Source organism: Oryzias latipes, chromosome 3 (genome assembly GCF_053564925.1).
Source record: "Oryzias latipes strain Hd-rR chromosome 3, Olatipes_Hd-rR_3.1".
Lineage (NCBI taxonomy): Eukaryota > Metazoa > Chordata > Actinopteri > Beloniformes > Adrianichthyidae > Oryzias > Oryzias latipes.
In genome coordinates this window covers 22,091,749-22,112,468 of record NC_136239.1, presented here as the reverse complement: position 1 = coordinate 22,112,468, position 20,720 = coordinate 22,091,749, and the positions used below count along the sequence as shown (strand labels likewise).

At 39.2% G+C, this 20,720-nt stretch overlaps 1 protein-coding gene across 3 annotated transcripts in view; it reads left to right on the top strand.

Annotated features, from left to right (window-relative positions):
* The window catches only part of fam189a1 (family with sequence similarity 189 member A1), an 87,630-nt gene extending 67,619 nt beyond the window's left edge, over positions 1-20,011 (top strand). For 2 of the 3 annotated variants that reach the window (XM_078944443.1, XM_011489648.4), the window contains 9 exons: positions 3,021-3,146; positions 10,068-10,175; positions 11,607-11,767; positions 14,507-14,642; positions 15,384-15,462; positions 15,543-16,325; positions 16,620-16,697; positions 17,004-17,326; positions 19,169-20,011. In XM_078944443.1, the coding sequence (XP_078800569.1) occupies positions 3,021-3,146; positions 10,068-10,175; positions 11,607-11,767; positions 14,507-14,642; positions 15,384-15,462; positions 15,543-16,325; positions 16,620-16,697; positions 17,004-17,326; positions 19,169-19,366 (1,992 nt within the window). In that variant the 3' untranslated portion in view covers positions 19,367-20,011. Of the gene's footprint in view, positions 1-2,987; positions 3,147-10,067; positions 10,176-11,606; positions 11,768-14,506; positions 14,643-15,383; positions 15,463-15,542; positions 16,326-16,619; positions 16,698-17,003; positions 17,327-19,168 lie in introns of all 3 variants that reach the window. The other variant, XM_011489644.4, reaches the window with a different exon arrangement.
* Positions 20,012-20,720: the final 709 nt, after the last annotated feature.

Here is a 20,720-nt window from a genome sequence, read left to right as displayed (position 1 = left end):
TCCATGGACAGAGCAATGCAGGCTTAAGAAGAACTCACTTTATTGGACATCTTTAATGTTTTTCAGCTTTCTGAATTCTAAAATTGTGGCACGAATTAAACTGATAACCCAATCACGAACGTATGTGAATAAAGTATTGCAAGAAAAAGGATGGGAATTTGTATTGCTGTTCCCTGTCAATAAATCTCATAATGTTGGAAAACCTGGTTCTTGCATGGTGCCACAGTTGTAACAAATAAATTGTGAGATGACCAGCAGAACTAAAGATGGAACAAATTTGTCAAATTGTCTCTGCCAACGCCACGCAGCTTGCATCACTCTTGCCTTTGACTCTTGTTTTGTGAGGCTACAGTGGTCAAAAAGTGTCTGCTCCAAGCTGCAAAGTGTGCACTCCAAGAAAGATGGGTTCTGTCCCCAATTGGGTATTGTTGGTTTTCTTCTACAAGTTTGTATCAGAGGTATGGAGGACAACATGACTGATGGCTCTCTGCTTAGACAATCCAGAGAAGACTGCATGCTGCCAATTTCTGGTCTGGTGTCTGCATAATGGAAACTGAACACGTGTTTTACGTTCAGCAGTGCATCCAGACTCCAGCAGTTGGATTGCAGAATTAAATTGTAAAGAAAAGACACCATTGTGGGATCAGCTTGCTGCTTAAGCCAGAAACACAGCCAAACCAACTTGCAACCAATGCTGGTAGAGTAATAGGATGATGTCCACAAACAATTGGGACTAGATTGGTGACTAGCAGGAAAGAGAAGGTGACAGGCTGTGTTGTCTGTGTGTGGTCTACAAATGAATTGTTAAAATGCTGAATTAGATTTATAAATATTTCTTCAACTTTAATTATTCATACTACCAAACAAGAGTCAACTGCAGAAGGAGATGTTTTTTGGAGATCTTCCTCACCTTTAATTCTCATCCCACAAATACAGGTCCTTACAAATGTGGCACATAATTAAGGAATTAAGCAGCCATTTATATGTTGGACAAAGCGCTTTACAGTTATGGACCCATTCACCCAGTCACACACATTCACTCACACATTCACACGCTGGTGGCCGCTCCGCTGCCAAACACAGGCGCCCGCCAACCACCAGAGGCAAGGTGGGGTTCAGTGTCTTGACCAAGGCAACTTCGACTCTTGGGCGTGCAAGGCGGGAATTGAACCTTTAATCTTACGATCATGGGTCGACCGCCCTACCGCTGCACCACGGGGGCGCCCGTATCGCAGCGGTGCCATGCTTCCCAAGAAGCATGGCATTGTTGGGACAAAGAAATTATCTTCCAAACATAAATCTTATCATTTTGCTACACGTCAATGGCTTACTCCCAGTCCTTAAAATGACCAGTTAAGAAAGTCAATAAATGAGTGACACAAGTGGACGTATGTCCAGAACAAGACCCAGCCTGAAATTTGTTTTGGTAATGGTCAGTTTTCACTTCATCCCTTAAGGTTACGGGTTCCTTGTTTGTCCATTTCATTTTACAAATGACAGCAGATGTCAGGCTCACAGGCAGCATTCTGTTCCAAGAAGCCTCCAGAACTGAGTCAACACCAGCACTGAACTTAAAAGGGTATTTCGTTTTCTCAGGTGAAGGCTGTGTCTTTATTTGAAGAAGTCTTCTCTAAATCGTTAAACTGAGAGACCCAAATTTGTGATTCCTATTTTTAGTAAGATGTTATATTGGATCACATTTTGATGTATGAAATAGAAAGTAGTGAACATTTTCTACTCGATACTAGGTTGCCTGCTTGCTTTTACATGATTCAAGTGCTAATCCATGCATTCTTAAGGGAATTCCCACGATCTCTCCTGTTATGTTGCCTTTCCCTCTAGCATTTATCGTGAGTGTGTTGTGTAGAAACTCTTTAAAAATTTAAAAGCTTGACTTCACATGCCCACAAACTCTACATATCCTCTTGAATATCACGTTATAAAGTTTGATTGTCTTTTATTGTGAAACAAACTGATGGTAGTTTCATAATAAACTATTAATTATTAACTATTAAACTATTAACTATTAATTAATCAAAACTTCACTGCTAGATGATAAAGGAATACCTAAATCCAGTAAAAACAACAACAAAAAAGTTTGCCTTTTTTAATGGTGTGTCATGAAAAAACATGGCAGTCATGAAAAGTCAGTTTGTTAGACTTCAATTGTGAGTTCTTGCTCTTTTTCCCTTGTATTTTTTTATTTTATAGAACTTAAACCCAGTAAGATTCATAATTTAGAAGTTAAAAAAGGAGTTCTTTATTGGTGTTATTAATGTGTGTCACTGCTGTCTTGTCATGAACCTATTGGACTCCCTTCATGAAAAAGAAAGTTAGAAATAATTTATAACACTAGTCCATTTAAACGAAACTGTGAGCTTTTACTTTATGAAAAAAATCCAAAGTTCTATCATAAGATGTTTAGTTGCTGTTTTTAACTTAAAGCTTAAAGCAGCAGGGGTTTGTCTCTCAAGACTGAGAAAAGCTGTCCGTGATTTATCGACCACCAAACCTCCCAACCCAACCATCCGGGCCTTATAAGCAGCTTTCTTCCTACAGGGAAACGAAGCGAGTTCACCAACATCTCTGCTTTATGTAGCTCCCCAGAGAGACCCCTGCTACAGTTAGGAGTGAAATATTAATGTTCCTCATCTCTTCTCCCCAATGTAATTAACCCATACTTGTTGAGTTCATGTCCTGCTTTCCCTCAATCTGGGACACACAGTAGAGGTATGTTCTACCTCAATCTCAGCCCAAAGTAGCTCATCTTATTCCTGCATTTCTTTGTCTTATTGCTCACGTGCAGCAGTCTTTTGCAGTCACTTTGTAGTAGTTGTGTCACTTAAACTGTTTTTGGTCCATCAATCAGAGCATTAACTGAGTACATTTTGTAAAAACAAATCATCAACATCTTTTAGGAAATATGGATTCAGAAATCAAGCTCAGCTCTGATATGTGTCTCTGTGTCTGTGGCATGCCTGCTTGAGTGTGGATGTGTGTTTTACCCTCCTACCCCCCAGGTCAAGTTAAGTGATTCGGTGTGTGTGTGCTGCGAGATGCCCAAGCAAGGCTCCAGCTGCAGCCAGGGAGAGACTCTGAGACTGACTCCTCTGCGGGACTGCAACACCATACGCTTGCGTCTCAAGGTGGGTGTAAGGTTTATGCGTGCATTAATGAAATTACAGCCTAAAAACGTGTTTCATAGGTTGATTGGTGACTCTAAATGGTCCCCTAAGGGCGTGTGTATAAGTGTGTTGCAACCATGGACAATAGATACAAATTAGCAAGCATTGAAAAAGGATGAATGACACATCAGTGCTGTTTTTCTGTGTTTTTGTTAAGAAAATGTGAATCTAATTTAGCTTTAATAAAAGTAAAATTCAACTTAATTACTTATTTGATTCATGGTAACTTGTAGGACTTGACTAATTATTGTATATAAAAAATTCTCATTGTTTTCCTTGATAGCATGTACTGTCACTATGGATTGTCAAAGTCAAAACTGGATGTCAAATTCAGAAATAATTCTTCAAAAATAAATACATTTAACTCTACCTAAATCTTACTAACGAGGCTGTTAAGGGTAAGACAGATGGTCCTCAAGTTCCTGAAGTTCCTTTATATTTGTTAAAACATTTTCCTTTTTTTATCATCCTGCAGTTTTCTCTGGACATGTCAGTAACAAAGTTGGCTGTTTGGACTGCCCACCAACTTTGTTTAACCCTTTTGACCCATGAATTTATGTAGCTATGAAAGAAAAAATCCCTTTTTATTGTACATGCTAAATAAAGGTAATTTAGGAGCCAATATTGTTTGATGTGTTTTCACATCAATAGGTGTCAAGGGATTAAAACTAAAACCTAAAAGAGGAATTAAAAAAAAAATCCCATCCATCTGGGACCAGCTTTCTTTGAGTTTGTGACCTTAGGAGATCATCTGGACTCATGGTGTCTGCGTAAATGATAGATTCTGTGCCATTACTGGCTAATGACAATCAAATCTATTCCTTTCATGTCCCTAGTTGATTATAAAACATTGATAATCAAATAAAAACCTTCTTCGAATGAATCGTGCCTATGAAAAGATGAAATGATCGAGCCCATTTGTTACCGTGGTCATAATTCAAATCCTTGCCATAAACCTTTATTAAGTGCCAAAGTGGTGAGATGTATTGAGTTATGTATATGAAGAAGCTGTCATTTTCAAGTCTATGGAGTACTTTGGATAGCTCTTACACTGCTGCTGATTTTAATGAACATGCAATGCAGCGCTCACATATTCCCTTTACTAAAAAGGAACATAGAATAGCTGAACGACAGGAAGAAGCTGTAAATGTGTTTTTCATGCACCCTATTCTTTTAAAGTTTCATTTACAGACCGCAAAACATTAAAATAATCTTACTACTGGTATTTACCAGTGAATTCCTGAAGCAACAATGAATTTAATTTTTTTAATTTTTTATTAATCCAGCCATGGATGCAAGTCTAGTTTAGGATGGAAAACTGAGGGCATCTGTGGTGGTAAAGAGTAGATTAGAATATGATGGGTTAAACACTGCATTTTTTTAAGCAGCCACAGTCAATAGTTTCTACAAAGCTGTTGCTGTGCTTTTTATTGACCCATATGTCAAGTTTAATTATAAAAAATAGATTTTTTATCAAAACAGTTTCACGCATTATCAAGTCATAAACTAACAAATTGATCTAATCATTACACCTGCACATAGGCTCATATGTTATTTTTTACTTTTAATGTAATGATCCACTTACTTGCTTAATTATAATGGAAATAATTTGAGTTAGTCTCCAGCAAATGCCAGCTCAGCTGAACAACATCAAATTTTGTCAGTGTGGGATTAATTATGAATTATCATTTGATTTAAGAGGCTCTACATTTTTATCTTCTCTTCTTTTTTTTTTTTTTTGCTAATTCTTGTGCCTTTGATGGGTTGCTTTCCTCTGTCTTTTTTTTCCAAATCAGCATCTGTTTTTTGAATGATTTAACATATTTTCTTTTCTGTGTCATCTTATGAGAAAAAAACACAGTGACAACACCCACCCGCATTAAATTCTAAAACATATTTTGTTATCTGTGCCAAATAAAACCTGACGGATCTTTTCAGAGTAACAAAAGACCGTGTCTTTGTTACTGTTATTTTGAAACACTAATGCATTTAGCTTAAACGTTTGGTTTAGTTCTGGACAAACTTGTCATATTGATAATGAAATACATCACATGTATTTTCATCACCCCTTGTGGTTTTCAGAATAGATGAGTTTTAGAGCACAATTTGAGGTTTTGTGTGCGTCATAAGTCTCATGGAGTTGGGCTGGTGGTGAGACTCAGATGATGAGTTCTGAATCTCAATGTAAAGCTCTCCTTCATCCTGACACAGATTTTTGACATCACTATTTTATTAATATTTACCTTTTTTTTTTTAATTGATCCCAACACAGAGCATTGATGCTCAGTTGGGTGAGCACTGTTTGGCCCCTCATAATGGTCACAATGGAGCACAGGAATTAAACTACGTATTACCTAATGTTTACGGGAATCCCAGCTGTTGCTCTCTGAAGGTTAAAGAAAGCTCTGTCTTCAGACTGAACTGGTTCTCTAGGAACTGCTGATAACATCTGTCCTCCTGCTTTTTATCTAGGTGCCAGTCGTGGAGGACCAGCCTCTAATTCAGTTGAGGGATATCTGAGTTTTCAGGTTGCAGAGAAACCTAATTTGCCTCCTTCAGTTAGAACTGAAAGTCTTTGTTTCAAAGGGTCTGCAAGAAGGTCCTTCCACTGATTCATTTGTGGAGAGGAGGCAGCTCTATTCTTAGCAGCTCCTGAAATAGTCATCTCCCAGTCTCACAGGGAGAGCCCAGACACCTTTAAAAGCAAGCTTTTTTATTTTGCTAAATCTGGTAACTTGGCACAGCCAGTAATCATTTGTGAGGACAGGACTATATGTTGGTAAGTAAAGTGACAGCTCTGCCCTCTGGCTCCGTCCTGTGTTGGCCATGCCTGTCTGGTGCAGTGTCAGCATCAGTGAAAATGCTGCACTGATCTGCCTGTCAAACCCAGAGGGTTCATGAATTTCCTTTAGTCGGGAGGGATGGGGCGCCTGGATAAACCCAGGAGAATTCGAACGAGAACTTGCCATAAGAGAAGGTTTCACAGCGAGCTGCTCTTGGGCAAAGGTCCAGATGACTGAAAGTCATATGTGACTCCTGGGGGGACAGCCGGGCTGTGTGTTGTTTCCATGTGGGACATTACTGAGTCCTCCTGGAGGATGAGTCTCCGGGGTTAAACTAGTGTTCACTGAAGATGGCAGCACGTCTGATTACATTAGCACCAGTCTAATGGCTGTCAGGGATTTTTTCATGATACAGTACAGTTTCAAAACTGCTGCACACAGTTTATAGGAGTTTTATCACTTCATAGTTGGAGTAAACACTTCACCTCAATTCTGTTTTGCCTTTACTTCCTGCTTTGACAGACTTTACCTTTGGCATCTGCTGTATGGGGTCCAGGGCCGGCCCTGGTCTTCTGGGGGCCCTAAGCGAAATTTAATTTGTGGGCCCTCTAACTGGTCAGCAGCACCAAAAAAACGCAACTGTTGTTGTAATATAAATGAGATCTCTCTATTAATACATTTGTGAATTATTGTTGCTGCCGAAGAATTGAATACAGTAAATTGCCTGCATGTTGGATACACATTTAGTGGTGCACAACAAATTTTAAATGCAAAGAAATAAATATGAATGACAAATGTATATAGATATATAAATATATATTTTTTAATGTAACATTAGGCACTCAACAAATGACATTCCTAAAACTCCAACTTTTAAAAACAGCAACTTAACAGAAAATCAAATTACGATAAAACAATCCAACATAAAGAATAACAGCTCAATGAGGGGGATTTTGGAAAGTCATAGTCTTTATCGGTCTGAAAAGGACCTCTCTGCACCAAATCCATTCTTACTGGATCAGAGAGTGTGGTTGGTCATTCAGCTGGACCAACTGGATTTGAGGTACCGGTAGGTGGAATTTTGGATCCAATAGGTTCCTCTTTCATACACGCCTCTCTTGGAGCCTCTGGAACATGAGATACAGAACTTCAATAAAAGCAAACAGTGAAAAGTCAAACAGTCAAATGTTTCCCTTTCAACAGTAGATGTGGTGACAGCAGTTTCTTCTGCAGCTAAAAAACAAGAATTATTAATATACAATAAGCAATGATAAAGCTAATAAAATATCTATAGCAGAATACTAATAATAGTTTACTGGCTCATTTAAAATCTGTGTGCAGGTTTTTCACAATTTCATGATCTTTTTATATATTAATACGAGATTTATTGGTTGTGTAATTTAATAATGAAAAGTTTGGGACTCCATACTTTTCAGCTGCTGTTTATGAAAAAAGGGTTATGCAGACACTTTTTTTAATGACTTTACATGCTTTTAAAATTACCTGAGATGACATCTTCAGTGATGTCAGGAACCTCTTGGGATGTGGACGCTGCACCACCTCCAATACTTTTGATACTCTTTGAGAGCAGAAGAAACTGAATGAGAATTATTTTCGAGTTTTCCATTGGAAATTACGACAAACTGGGTCGTTATGTGCAAACTTCACCTCGGATCAATTAGTATCTTACGAAAAAATTGCGCAGCTGCACAGAAATACTGGATAATGTAACAAAATACGGCCCCAACATCTTCCAAACTTACCTTTTGATTGATGTTGAAGTTCTTCATCTTTTTCTGTGGCATGAAGTTCTCTTGTTATCGCTTTGATTGTCGTGACAAAATGTGCTGTTTTTTTATTTCCCCCAACTTTATAGAAACAAACTGCGCTCGTAAATGGCACAGTGTGTGCCAGGCTCAGATGCAAATATGTTGACCAATCGTTCCTAAGAGTGGTGTAACGTCATTATTTGGGTTGCCAGATTGGTTCAGGTGTGCTGAAAGGGGAGATCATTAAAGTGCAGGCAACTTTCTTTTGCACAACATTCAGAGCGCACGTTGGTACGGAAGTTCTATGAAATGGGTTGCCAGATTTGGGTCTTTTTTATTTAATTTTTGTCGCCACTTCGGGGCCCTGGTAGTGACGGGGGCCCTACGCGGCTGCGTAATTCGCGTATAGGGAGGGCCGGCCATGATGGGGTCAGTGGGGATTTTGAAGAGTGACACGTCACATGCAGGTCTGTCAAATAGTTAACGAATTCTTAATTATTTATTAAATAACATTAAGAAAAACACCATTATTATGAAGTTATACAGATCTTAAGATGCCAGCTTTATTTTTTATTCAAAAATGTATGTCCAATGACTCAGGATTTGATAATAAAATAAAAAACGTTGAATTAATATATAGGAGACTATGATAGGCCGTATGACACGTAGTTTATACTTTTTCACACAAACTCAACTATACTTTTACACACAGACAATCAAACTCTTGCATACGTATTATGGCAAAGACAGGAAAATGCCGAACATTATAAATCCCAGTAAAATGAAGTGCTCTTCTTTCAGCAGATGTTCTGGCTTACTGAGTAAAATTCTAAGAAGGTCTTGACTTTATTTTCATCACATTTCAAAACCGATCAAATGAAAAAAAAAATTAATAGAAGTATAAAGACGAATGAGAATATGCCAAGTTTGAAAAGTGCATTTTATGCAAGCCCCTTTTAAAAAAAAATCCAAACTTACATTTATTTAAATTAAGGAATGAACACATACACTGAAAACAATCAGATATGGTCAGAAGTTACAAAAAAAAAAAAAACATAAATGAATCTTGCTGACTATTTATTGCATCACCCTTTGAATTTTTTTTATGGATTGAGAATTTTTAATGTCTTCCCTGCAGTGATTCCATATCTGAGCCCCTTTTGTGGAGAGAGCATTTATTCTAACATCTGGTTACTTAAACATGTTTGATCCTCTCAGACTGTATTTATTATCTTTTACATGGAACAGTTTTTTTTCCTTTTCTTTTTTTTTTTTGTTCTTGTTTTTCTTTCTTTCATTTTAAGCTTGATTTAAAATCAAAATCAACCACATCTCCAAAACAATTTAAATGTAATAAACAGTGAGTTACTTGGCTATATGATGTGATTATTCCTATTCGTATGTATTAGTCATGTGAAAAAATAAAATCTGTTTTCTGAAATAATCTTTTTACATTCACTAGCATTTGCTGTGTACCTATGCAGCACTTTTAGAGTTGCAAGGAGGGCGTACAAGTGAGGATGATGGTCTATGTGAGCGTTGGGCAGATTTGTAGTTCAGTGGATGAACATGCTGGAAAGTGTGACATCTCTTCAGTGCTGTGGCATTTGTGGATTAAACCATGTATCCATCATCTGTACCCGCTCCATCAGGGGTCATGGCAGTCACTATAGCCTGTCCCAGGCATCATAGGCAAAAGGCAGGCTACACCATGGACACGTCAACAGCCCACAACAGAGCCACACATGTGGACAGACAATCACACACACACACCAAAGGGCAACTTACAGCAAACCTATAAAACATATTTTTAGACTGTGGGAGGAAAAAGAAGTCAAAGTGCCCAGAGAAAACACTCACATGCAAAGCAAACTCCACACAGAAAGGACCCTGCTGGGATTTGAACCAATGCATTCAGCATGAGGCAATAGGGTTGTCTTTTAGTATGATTATACAACGAAAACATAGTGGGGTTTTTTTTTTTTCATCTTAGACAACCAGTCACCTCCTATTAGCTCCTGTTCTCTGTCAATGTTCATGATAGACCACATCATGAACATTTCAAGATTTCCTTACTATTCATGAAAGGTGATTATGAAAGGATGATCTTTTAACTACACAAACTGAAATATTTTAAAGTTAGTTCATTGATATATAACATTTATATTTTTCATTTGATAACCTTGATAACCTCCTACTCCTGTACTTTTTATTTTTCTCCGTTGTTCCACCTCTTTTCGTGTCTTTACTTTCACCAATTTTCTTCTATGTGTTCCTCTTTTATTGTCCACTTCTAACACTGTCCTCCTCTCTCCGTCGTCTCCCTTTAGGAGCTGTTGTTTAGTGTTTGTGCCCTGAACGTCATCTCCACCATCGTGTGTGCTCTTGCCACTGCAATGTGCTGCATGCAGATGGTGTCGACTGATGTGCTGCAGATGGTGAGTGTGATGGAAGGTAACAGTAGCAACTACTCTTTCATTCATTCTTTCATTCACGACACAATCCTAGAGTGACGGAGATTATGAGTCAACAGGACGGCAAACTTAGTTCACAGATTTTATGCCGATTTGCTGGGCACACTTGTTTAATTTCACTGCCAAAAGTGAATCTTAAGAATATAAAAAGACCCTTGTTTGAAAGAAAGTTGTATTGTCTCTCTTGCAAGAAAAACAATTGTATTAAGTAGGGCTGCACAACATGAGGAAAAATCACGATATGCGATATTAATGGTCAGTACTGCGATGACGATATAACTTGCAATAAATGAAGCAAAAACAACTTTAGTTAAAAAAAAACATGTCTTAATGGTGTGGTGGCTTAATGACACATTTTCTTACCCCATTGGCAGATTTTTTGCTAATTAAAAACATTAAAAATTTATATTATTTCTTGGAGGTCTGTTTTTGCAGTTTCTGAAAAAATAACTACTGGTTGTGATGTTTGGTTTGGCAAAAATGTGCACATCAAGGAACTTAGTATTTAAACTAATGATTACTGATCTGCGAAACAGAGCAGTAACAAATTTAAATGGCTCTTAATTGTTTTTGTAAACCCCCAGTTACAGGAGAACACCAATTATTTATCCTCCATCTTTTCTTTTTTTTTCCATTATAATGCAGACATAATAGAGAGGAAGAAATGAATGCTTCAGAGGCTGTTGGACTTGTAATGCTTAAGGAATGAAAAACAATTAAAAGAATTATTCTCATCTTGACTTAAGGCTTTTATTCAGAGCAGGTTGGGCTTCAGGGTTTAACATCAATTAGAGGGTCAATTTAACACCATTTTTGTGGTACCAGTATGTTAAATAAATTAATAGAGATTCATACTTTGTGTTTCATGTTTAAATGTTAAAAGCAAACATATTAAAAAATAATTTAAGCCTCATTTAAACATGAAAAACATCCTTAATAACTGAACTTTGCTAAATCCAAATATGCAGGGTATAACGACACAGAACACTGTGTCTCATTGACAGTCTCACAGAGTTTCTTCTCTTTTTCTGATTCCCCTTTGTTAACCCTTTGTTTAGTTTGGTAACTTTGAGGGGTAAAAAATCAATAGTGACACAACAATAAGGAGATTAGAGGAAGGGCTTGGCTACCACTGGGAAGGTGAGCTACTTAGAAAGTCTGAGTCAGGGTAGTGAATTTTTAGAGCCAATTATTTACTTATAGTTGATGCAGTGACTTTTATTCAGGGAACAAAAAACCCTGACCTTATTTACTTATGATTGCCTGAAATAGCAGGTTCTACACAAAAGCTGCTCCGTCTTTTTCCAAGTGAGGAAAAAAAAAAGGTTTGAAAAAATAAAGGAATGAATATAATCCCTCACCTGTGCTAATAGTTCACACTATTCTCTATTTCAGTTTATGCCGCACAGATCCAGAGCCTTAAATGCAGACTGCGTGACCCCCTATGGAACCATCTTGCACCAAACCTTGGACTTTGATGAGTTTATCCCTCCCATTCCTCCACCACCATATTACCCACCAGAGTACACCTGCACCCCGTCAATGGATGGACAGAGGTGAGAGGCACATTTGTCTTCTGAACACCCCAGGATCTTTTCAAATACAGAAGATGAATAGCAATTATAAACTGCTGATTTAAGACATGAATCTCCGAAAACGTTAAACGTCTGTCTCTTAAATATGCCTGGAACCCAAAAGATTTTAGTGGTTTTATATTTAATACTTGAACTTTAATGCTTTAACTGCACAACTCTCTTTTGCACTGAAACAGCTTTTAATGTACATTTACTGTACATTAACAGCTGTTAATGTACAGTATATTTAATAGAAACCCCAAATCCTTAGCTATGCTAATTGTACAAACAAGAAAGCCTGGTGATGAAATTTAAAAAACAAAAAATGAATTAGACTTTGTAGGGATTTATGTAAACTGGTTTCTGGTTGATGGATCAAAATGTTTTGGTTTCAATCATTAAAAATAAATAAATCCTGTTAGTAGATGTTCGGTGCCTATATATACTCCCAATTCGGTGCTTTTTCTTCTGCTTGACCAGATTCTGGAGACAGAAATCTAAGTAGAAATCTTACACTACAATTACTGGTATGAAGCCCATTGAGACGACGATTGTTTTAATACTGGGCTATATAATTAAAATTAAATAAAATTGAATTGAATTGAATTGAACTAAAATACATTGAATGTCCTCCTGACAGACACCTCCTCCTATGTGATTGAGACAGGGTCCCTAGTGTGTTCTAGGTTTTTTCAGAAAGGGCCTCTGCATAGTGGGAAATGCCAGGATCATCTCTCCAGAGGCTTGAGTTACCTCCGCCACCTCCTATCAATGTGAAGGAGTAGCAGCTCTACTCCCAGCTTCTGTTTGGATCATGGAGCTCCTTACCCTTTCTCCAAGGAAACACTCTGCCAAGTTGTTTTGGCCACTTGTAACCTTGATCTAGTCCTTCTGGTCATGACCCAAAGTGGGTGCCGTGGACTTTCACTTGAAGGAGCTAATTCTCATGCGAACCTCACTATGTGCACTGAAGGTCCTGGTGTGATGAGGACAACAGGATGACATCATCTGCAAAAAGCAGAGATGAAAACCTGTGGTCTCAAACCAGACTCCCTACAGCTGGCCAAAAACATCCTGTGAAGTGAAATTAACATGAACAAAAGACTTTATAATGTTTTTGCTTCATTGTTCATAAGGCTTATGCAAAATTCGGAAACATCAGCTCTGGCTTTGTCTGTAATCTGCTTTGGTCCAGATTTGGTGTATCATTTTGGCTTTGTTTTCATTTTTTTCCTATCTCTCTGGAGGAATTTCTTCTATTTTCCTGATGCTGTTGTTGCCCATCTTCTCCAAGAATGCATGTTGTGTAATCAGAGGTTGTGCTCTCCACATTTTATTTATCAACAACTTGTTTTTCTGTTGCCTCTCTGTCATCTGGAACCTGTCGGGCTGTTCTCCTCCAACCTTTGGCCTTAACAAAGCAGTTTTATCCACGGAAGCGCCACTCAAAAGCTTTTTTCAATCTGCTTTAAGAACTTCAGAGGTTGTGGGAAAAATCCAGATAGATCAGGCATTTCTGGAGTTTTTAAACCAGCTTGAGGTTTCACTCTTTTAATTTTCTTTCTACAATCTGATGCTCAAGTAAACGAAATTAGCTTGTCAACCAATGAAAGATTTGCAAATACCAATTTCTTCAGTTTGAAAATGTGATGAACATTCTCTCTCAAATCAAAATTGCCTAGATTTGCTACCCACGTTTTTAAATACCTGTTCTGAATCTTGGAACCTTAACGAATTTGCAAGTTATTCCAAGTTTACAAAGGAACTAAAAAATGCATTTTCAGGAGATGGGTTTTCTAAAAATGGTTCTTCTTTCATTTTAAAGGTTTGCAGAGGTTCACCAAAGATTTGCATGTTCCTTAAAGTTATGTGATAAAAATATGTGTCAAAAGAATGAGTGATTCAAGAATAAAAGGAAGTTGTGGATGGCAGTGGTAATTACACGTAATTAGAAACAGCAGATTATGAAAGTCAAAAAAAGAAGTTGTTGCAAAGACCCTGCAGAGCACACACACTCATACTTTGCTGCTACAAATTACCAGAGAAATTTTACGAACTGAACAATATGCAGATGGAAGAGGAAGTATTGCATGCAAACACAAAATCATGCACATTTGCTGTCTGTCTGTTATCATCACGTGTGTCATGGTGATCCATGGATCATGGAGCACCTCTCCCCATGTGGAATCCGTGAGTCTCAGGTGGCTCCTCCCTCATTCCTCCATCCATTTTCTCTGTCCTATCAGCAGGAGAGTGTCTGTTGTTGCCATTTGGCAGCGAGCCATATCTGCTTGTCATTTCTGCCACACATACATACAGGGTAGAAAAAGCATTTATGGCGTCCTCACTCAAGGCCACGGATGTGTCATGACATCATCACGCTTCGAGTGATTGGTGGAAACTCTCAGGTAGTATTTCATGCTCTGTCGCATTAGAAGACCACAGGGTTGTAATTAAAAGATAGGACACCACGGATGGCTGCATGCTCTTAATGGCCTCCACAAGAATCTCTTTGTGAACATAGAGCAACAACGATATAGTGTTTGATTGAATATTTCAGTTCACTGCAATTGTGACTCAGAATTTTATGGCAGTTTTTTTGTTTTTCCAATTCTCAAGATTTTCTCACTACGGTGTTTGTTTTGTGCTCATAATTCTTTTTGTTTTGTTGTTCTTTCAATGATCAACTAGATATTTGACTGCTTTTTTTGTTTTTTGCAGAGGCCTGCATCTGGACTTTCCCCATTCTCCCTTCAGCACTGTCTATGGGGTCCCTATTAACAGCCCAGGAACCATTTACCCTACTGACTTACCCCCACCGTATGAATCTGTGGTGGGTCAAACTCCTGCCAGCCAGGTGAAAATACCAAACATTTACTTAAAATAACAGTTTCTATGCAATTCCGATAGGAAAGCTAGAATATGGTTACTAGACTGTTTCAATGCTTTATTTTTATTTTTTAAATTAATACATTTGTGTAAAGTTTTTTCCTTTAACCTTAGCTTCCCATACTTAATTTTGTAACAAATATGTGCAGGAAAGATGCTGGTATGTGAAAAATCTGTTTTTAACTGAATGTGAGAACCAATGTGTCATGCTAAAGCAGATCAGACCTTTTGCTGCATTTCAATCATCACAACTTACAATATCAGAATCTTTTTTATTGCTTTAAAACAAGTGAATACCTCAAGCTGCTCATCCCTTTTTTCCATCCTTTATTTTTTGTTTTGCTATTTTTTGTGTGATTTTTTTTTAATTGTTTTTCGTACCAAAAAGGTATAACAGAAATAAAAAGGAATCATTTCAATTTGAAGGGAAAAGAAAGAAAAATACAAGTTACCCATAAAGACATTGCACTGTAATTTAAAAAACAAAGGCTGGGTTTTTTTTCAACAGAATAGTCCACACAAAACTGTTTTTTCCTTCACTGATGCTCCACATAAAAGAAAGAATCTACTGTTATTGTGCAGCATGCCTGTAGAGCCCCCTCCAGGTCAATCAGGGGTATTACAACTGAATCACAGCTCACACACAGTCAATGGAAATGCTGCAAATTTGCTTCAAAGATAAATTTTGACTATTCTTTAAAACTAACAGGTCACCACCAGCATTGACCAGCAGGCCACTGAGTCCAGTCTCTGTGAGAGAAACACTACAGCAGGACTCAGCACGCAGGGTATGCAAGGGAAAGACTTCCAAAATCTGCTCATAGTCAGTGCATTTATTCTAATCACATCATTTTTTATATATTTCTAGCCTCAGTGGACAGTGCATCACTAATGGTATCGGAAGTGGCTGACCATGACCAGACCTGCTCCTCTGAGGACTTGTGCTCCCTGGAGGTCCAGGGCTCTGACTCTTCTCCATATGGATTGCTGCAGACGGCCCCAAATGGCGGGAGCTGCACCAGCCTGGAGCTTTGCATGCGTGCTTCCTCACGCTGCCATCGGGGCATGCCCAACACAGATTCTCGCCCAAGCGATACTGGATACAGTGAGTCATCTCACACCCAGGACTCACTAGAACGCTCACCAGACTGGTCCTCAGAGAACTTCAGCAATCTGGACCAGGAGGATTCAGCAGAGAACCCTCATCCATGTGAGGAGTTCAGGGCTGCAATGCACATCAGTGACGAACTGGCCTCAGCCAAACATTTGCCGGAGGATCCTCCTAAAGCAGCAACACACTCCCTAATTAAAGCTCGGATGATGAGCAGGAAGCTCACCCTCCCTGTTGCCATCCCACCACCGCCACAGCCTTGCTCCCCTACCTCTGTGGCCTCCTCTGGTGGAACATCGGCTATCAGCCCATCAGCTCCTTCTCTTTCTCCTTCCCCTCCCACCAGGCCAAGAGGTCCCAGGCTGTGTTTTAGTGTTTGGTCTCCCTCTCCCACATCCCAGCCCCCGTCTACCTCGGGCCAAAGTGGCCAGTCACCCTCAGAAAAGCCTCGGACGCTCAGAGCAGCCAGGAGGTACCGCAAACTGGCACGCATCGTTCGCTCCACCAGTGACCCCATCTCCTGCTCCACCACGACAGGAAGTACGAGCAACACATAGGACGTTATCTAAAATTTGGATATGATATCAGTTAAAGTAATCGGGCATCTTCTAATTTTAGATCTTAAGTGATCTTTTTTTCATGAAAAATCTAAAGAAAAAAATGTCCCTGATGGATTAAAAAAAAAGTAACATTAGTTTGATTTTTTTTTAACGTTTAAATCTTGGCAATGACTAAATTTTGTATGAACTACATAATAAAGCACGAAGACACCTTAAGAAATGTTGCAACACTGCTTCTGCTGTGATTCACTAAGGATTTTGTCTCCATCTACAGGGGAAAATAGTGCCTGCGCCTCCGGAAATAACCTTCCTACTGAAGAGTTGGCTCCAGCATGCATATCTCCAAAAAATGGTAAAAACAATTGAGATTTCTGAAAATATAGATGCATAATTGCACAGCATCTGTAATAGTTTAATTAAAACTTGCTGTTTAAGCTTTAAAAAGGTAAGAATGTAAACTTTTCATATATAGAAGAAAGTCAACTCATTTGGGTATTGTTATGTGTGTGTTCCCATAATCCTGATCCTTTTCCTGCTTTTGATCCATTTCCTGATTTTAAAACTTGCTGGTTCTATTGGATATTCCAAATAGAAATGCATGGAAAAGTGGCTATCAAGAGTCCCCTGTCATTTTATCACTATTTTCTTTTCTTTTTAGAACCAAGAGGTGTTTCCACAGAAGTGATTGGAGGTAAACTGAGTCACGCGCATGTTTCAAAACAGCAGAAAGAGGGCAGAAAAACAGACATCCCCTTGAAATCCAGATCCCTCCATGCACACTCCCCCCACGAGCGCCCGCACTCCCTCGCCGACCTCAAGATGTACAAAGACACCAAAATATTAGTGGCCAAGTTCCTGGAGCATTCAAGCTGCAGTCTACCTCCTGAAGTCCAACAAGTTGTCAATAACATCAAATGTGTGATCAAATCGGATGAGAAACACATGGAAGAGGCTATCTTCAGTGCAAATGTCATCGATCAGGTAAACGTTACAACAGTCAGCATTGATGAATGAGTTCCTGTTTTGATTTTTACAATCTTTACCGTGCAATGAGCACACTGGAATGAGGTCATCCGCCTTTTTGGGGCAGAATCAACTGCTTTTTAAGTGCAAGAATGCAGGGCAGATTAAAAAAGGAGAGTCTCTTTTCCTGTTTTTACTTCAGAAAAAAACTTGAATAATCATCAAAAGGTAACTAGTTAAAAGTATTGCTATATGAAAGCACAGATAAAAGATACCTGCATGGCGTTTCCAGCCTGACACACCTCCGGTGGTGCCTGTAGGGTAGCTGCTGGGAGGCACTCTTCATTGATTTTTCGCTCCATTAATCCCGGAACATCTCACGTTGGTGGAGCAATGGTAAAGGCATCTCCCTGCTGCCCGCTGCAGCTGCCCCTGGTACCCATCTTTCCCCCACGAACTGTCCTTTCTCCTTAACCATAACCAGATACTGGCTTTTTCCACCTCTTCCACCAAGTTCTTGGCTGCTTTCTTCAACTTCGACCTAGTCACTCCCATCTTCCTAAGCAGGAACTGGGTTGATATTCCTACAAAGCCCCTGCAGCCAACCTCCACAGGCATCTAGGCACTTAGTGTATTTGTACTTCGTCCTTTTGTATGCAGCCATCATTCCTCCATCCCAAAGGATTGGGAGCTCTTCCAGGATTACTGCTTTGGCTGCAGAGGACCACAGGATGATGTCTGGTCACAGAGAGGTGGTGGTTATCTCTGGTGGAAACTTGAGCTGACGGTCGAGGTCCACCCTTAAGTTCCAGTCACATCTTAGTGTAAGCAGTAATGCTGTTCCTCTCTGGATGGTGTTCTATGCTCCAGCCCCTTCTCCAACAAATCAATGTCGGTGTCTTTGTGGGATGATCTCTGGCTGCTTCCATCCTTCGTACTTCAAGGACCTCTGCCAGTTTTCTCAAGACCTGGTGGTGCCACCATCTGTACCTACCCTGGGCCAGAGCTGCCTTGCAACTGGAGGGGATGTGTTGTAAAGTAGGGTTTATAGTGTTGCAGAGATGGCAGTATTCCTATGACCACTGGCTCATATTGCTGGGGTTCGGTGGGGTGTCATAGGTAGCCAGCATGAGCAAGCTCAGCCTTTCTTGAGGCATCTTCCATATGTCGGACCACCTGATGGTCCTATTGACCACGCCTTCCCGTGTTGCCCATCGCCCTTGTTGTGGCTGGCTGAGTGCTTTGATCTTGTATTGCTTTTCCTCACTCCTGGTCACCTCTTCAATCACCAGCTCTTTCCTCTCCCTTCTTGTGGCTTTGGACCAGAACTTGGGGCCCCAACCTAAGCCAGCTCTTCCTGACTGCGTCCTTCCCACGACTTTGTTGTGCTTAAGCTTGCTGATGGCCTGGTCGACGGCCTCTTCTGCCTTGCATTTGCATCCGGTTCGGACATGTGCCTTTGTGTTTCTTATAAGGGTTGGTTGAGTCTCTCAGCTCAAGCACAAGCCTCGCCTTTTCCTGTCTGTAGCCTAGGCTACATACAGGTTAATTTTGCACAGACCAAATGTGAACATCTTAACCTTTGAAAGTTTATTCAACAAACTGAGAGGTTATAATGCTGATACATTTTTTAAGTAAAAATATTTTGCTTTATGAAATCTTTACTCAGTAATAGAATATAGTTTTTTATGTAATTTCTTTCACAAAAATATAATTCAATTAATGGCAGTGATTGAATTGTTCCAGGTTTTTTTCTTTTCTTTGATTATCATTGTGGAACTTTATTATAAAAACACCTTTTTTTTGTTTGGTCCGATGAATCCCATGCAGGACTGATCTCATTGTTTTCCTGCTTTCCAGGTGATGACCCAGCATATCGTTAGCAGTCCCAGAAAGCGCGGATACGAGGATCTTCACCTCCAGAGCTGCGGTGCTTTGAGTTCCTCCCCATCCCCATCCATTCGCCGCCCAAAAAATCTCCCACAGACAACCAGCTCCCCTGTTGACCCACAGGGTTCTTCTGAACAAAGCCTTGAGTGCAGAGAAACTATTCTCTGACCACTATCTTAACATGGACTTGGGCTTAAACTCTGAGAGCATTCCAGGTGCAGGTGTTGCTGTCCTGTGCAGCAGATCTCTGTGGAGTATTTCACAACTTTCTAGATTTTTTTTTTTGATTATTCTTTTTTTGCATGGCGTGATTGCAGCACAAAGCAACTGAAATGCCGTTGTACCGTTCCTAGTGCCCTGTGAGATCATGCCAAGTCTTCAGCAGAAATGGTAGCAAACTCACGCAGAGCCTGCCAGTGTCTGTCGTGGCTTCTATCTCATCAGAAGAAAACAAAAAAACAAAAACGAAAGAATGTCTCTCCCCTCAGGTAGCCTTTTGTACCGAGGTTCATCTGTCCAAAGGGAAAGAAAGACGCAGCTTGGAAGTTTGAAAAACTGTGATTCAAACACAAAGGAGATTGTGCTGACAGTATCATTTCTTGTTTTCAAAAAGAAACAGAGAAGAAACGTGTTGTAATAAACTGTGACCTGACCTGATAGGGCATTACTAGCCATTGTCTGCCGACTTTGTGGGATTGTTAACGATAGGGTGATCGATATTTTGTGGTTCAAGAACATGACAGATGTGGATTATTTAACTTACCTCATTGTGTTACAATTCTTATCAGTGTAACAATAAAATATGCATTTGTATACAGGGGTATGTGTTTTTATTTTTTCAGTTTATGTCAGTTAACATGTCTTAATTGTGAAATGCAGAATTTAAAAAAGTTATGAAAAATAATTTAGGATCAAGAAACAATATAATATCAGTTAACTTTCCCAGTATCTGTATTGTAAAAGACTTATATTTTGTGAATGCAATCAGGGATGTTTGATGAAAAAAAAAATGTATTGCCAGAATAAATGAATGAATACTTTTAGGGGGCGTGGCACCTCTCAGCTTGTGTCATGGCAGTCTTTAAGGAAATGTAACTCTTTAAATAATAAGAAAAATCTTTAAAAGTATTATTCAAACCCCCAGATATTGCATTCATTCAGAATATTGAAAGAATATTGTGTTATATGTTTTTTTTGTTTTATGTACTTTATGTCAGCAAAAGATTGCATGGGGGCCAGACTGAAGGATAATTTTTGTTTTATCTTATCATTTTGTCTTTATGTCTGTGGAGATTCTCAGTTATCAAGGTCATAGTTAACCGAAGCCTGTTTTCTTGAGGCATGGTTTCTTGGATGAGATGGCATGTCTTCAAGAAAAGAAAGAAGTCCAGTTGCCTTTTGTTAACAAAACATGTCTCAGTTTGTTCATCACTATGTAAACACTGGGGAACTGATTATGCCATTTGTGGGTTAGATCCTCATACTTATTTCTGTCTCTATGAGCATTTGGATAGTAGCCTAA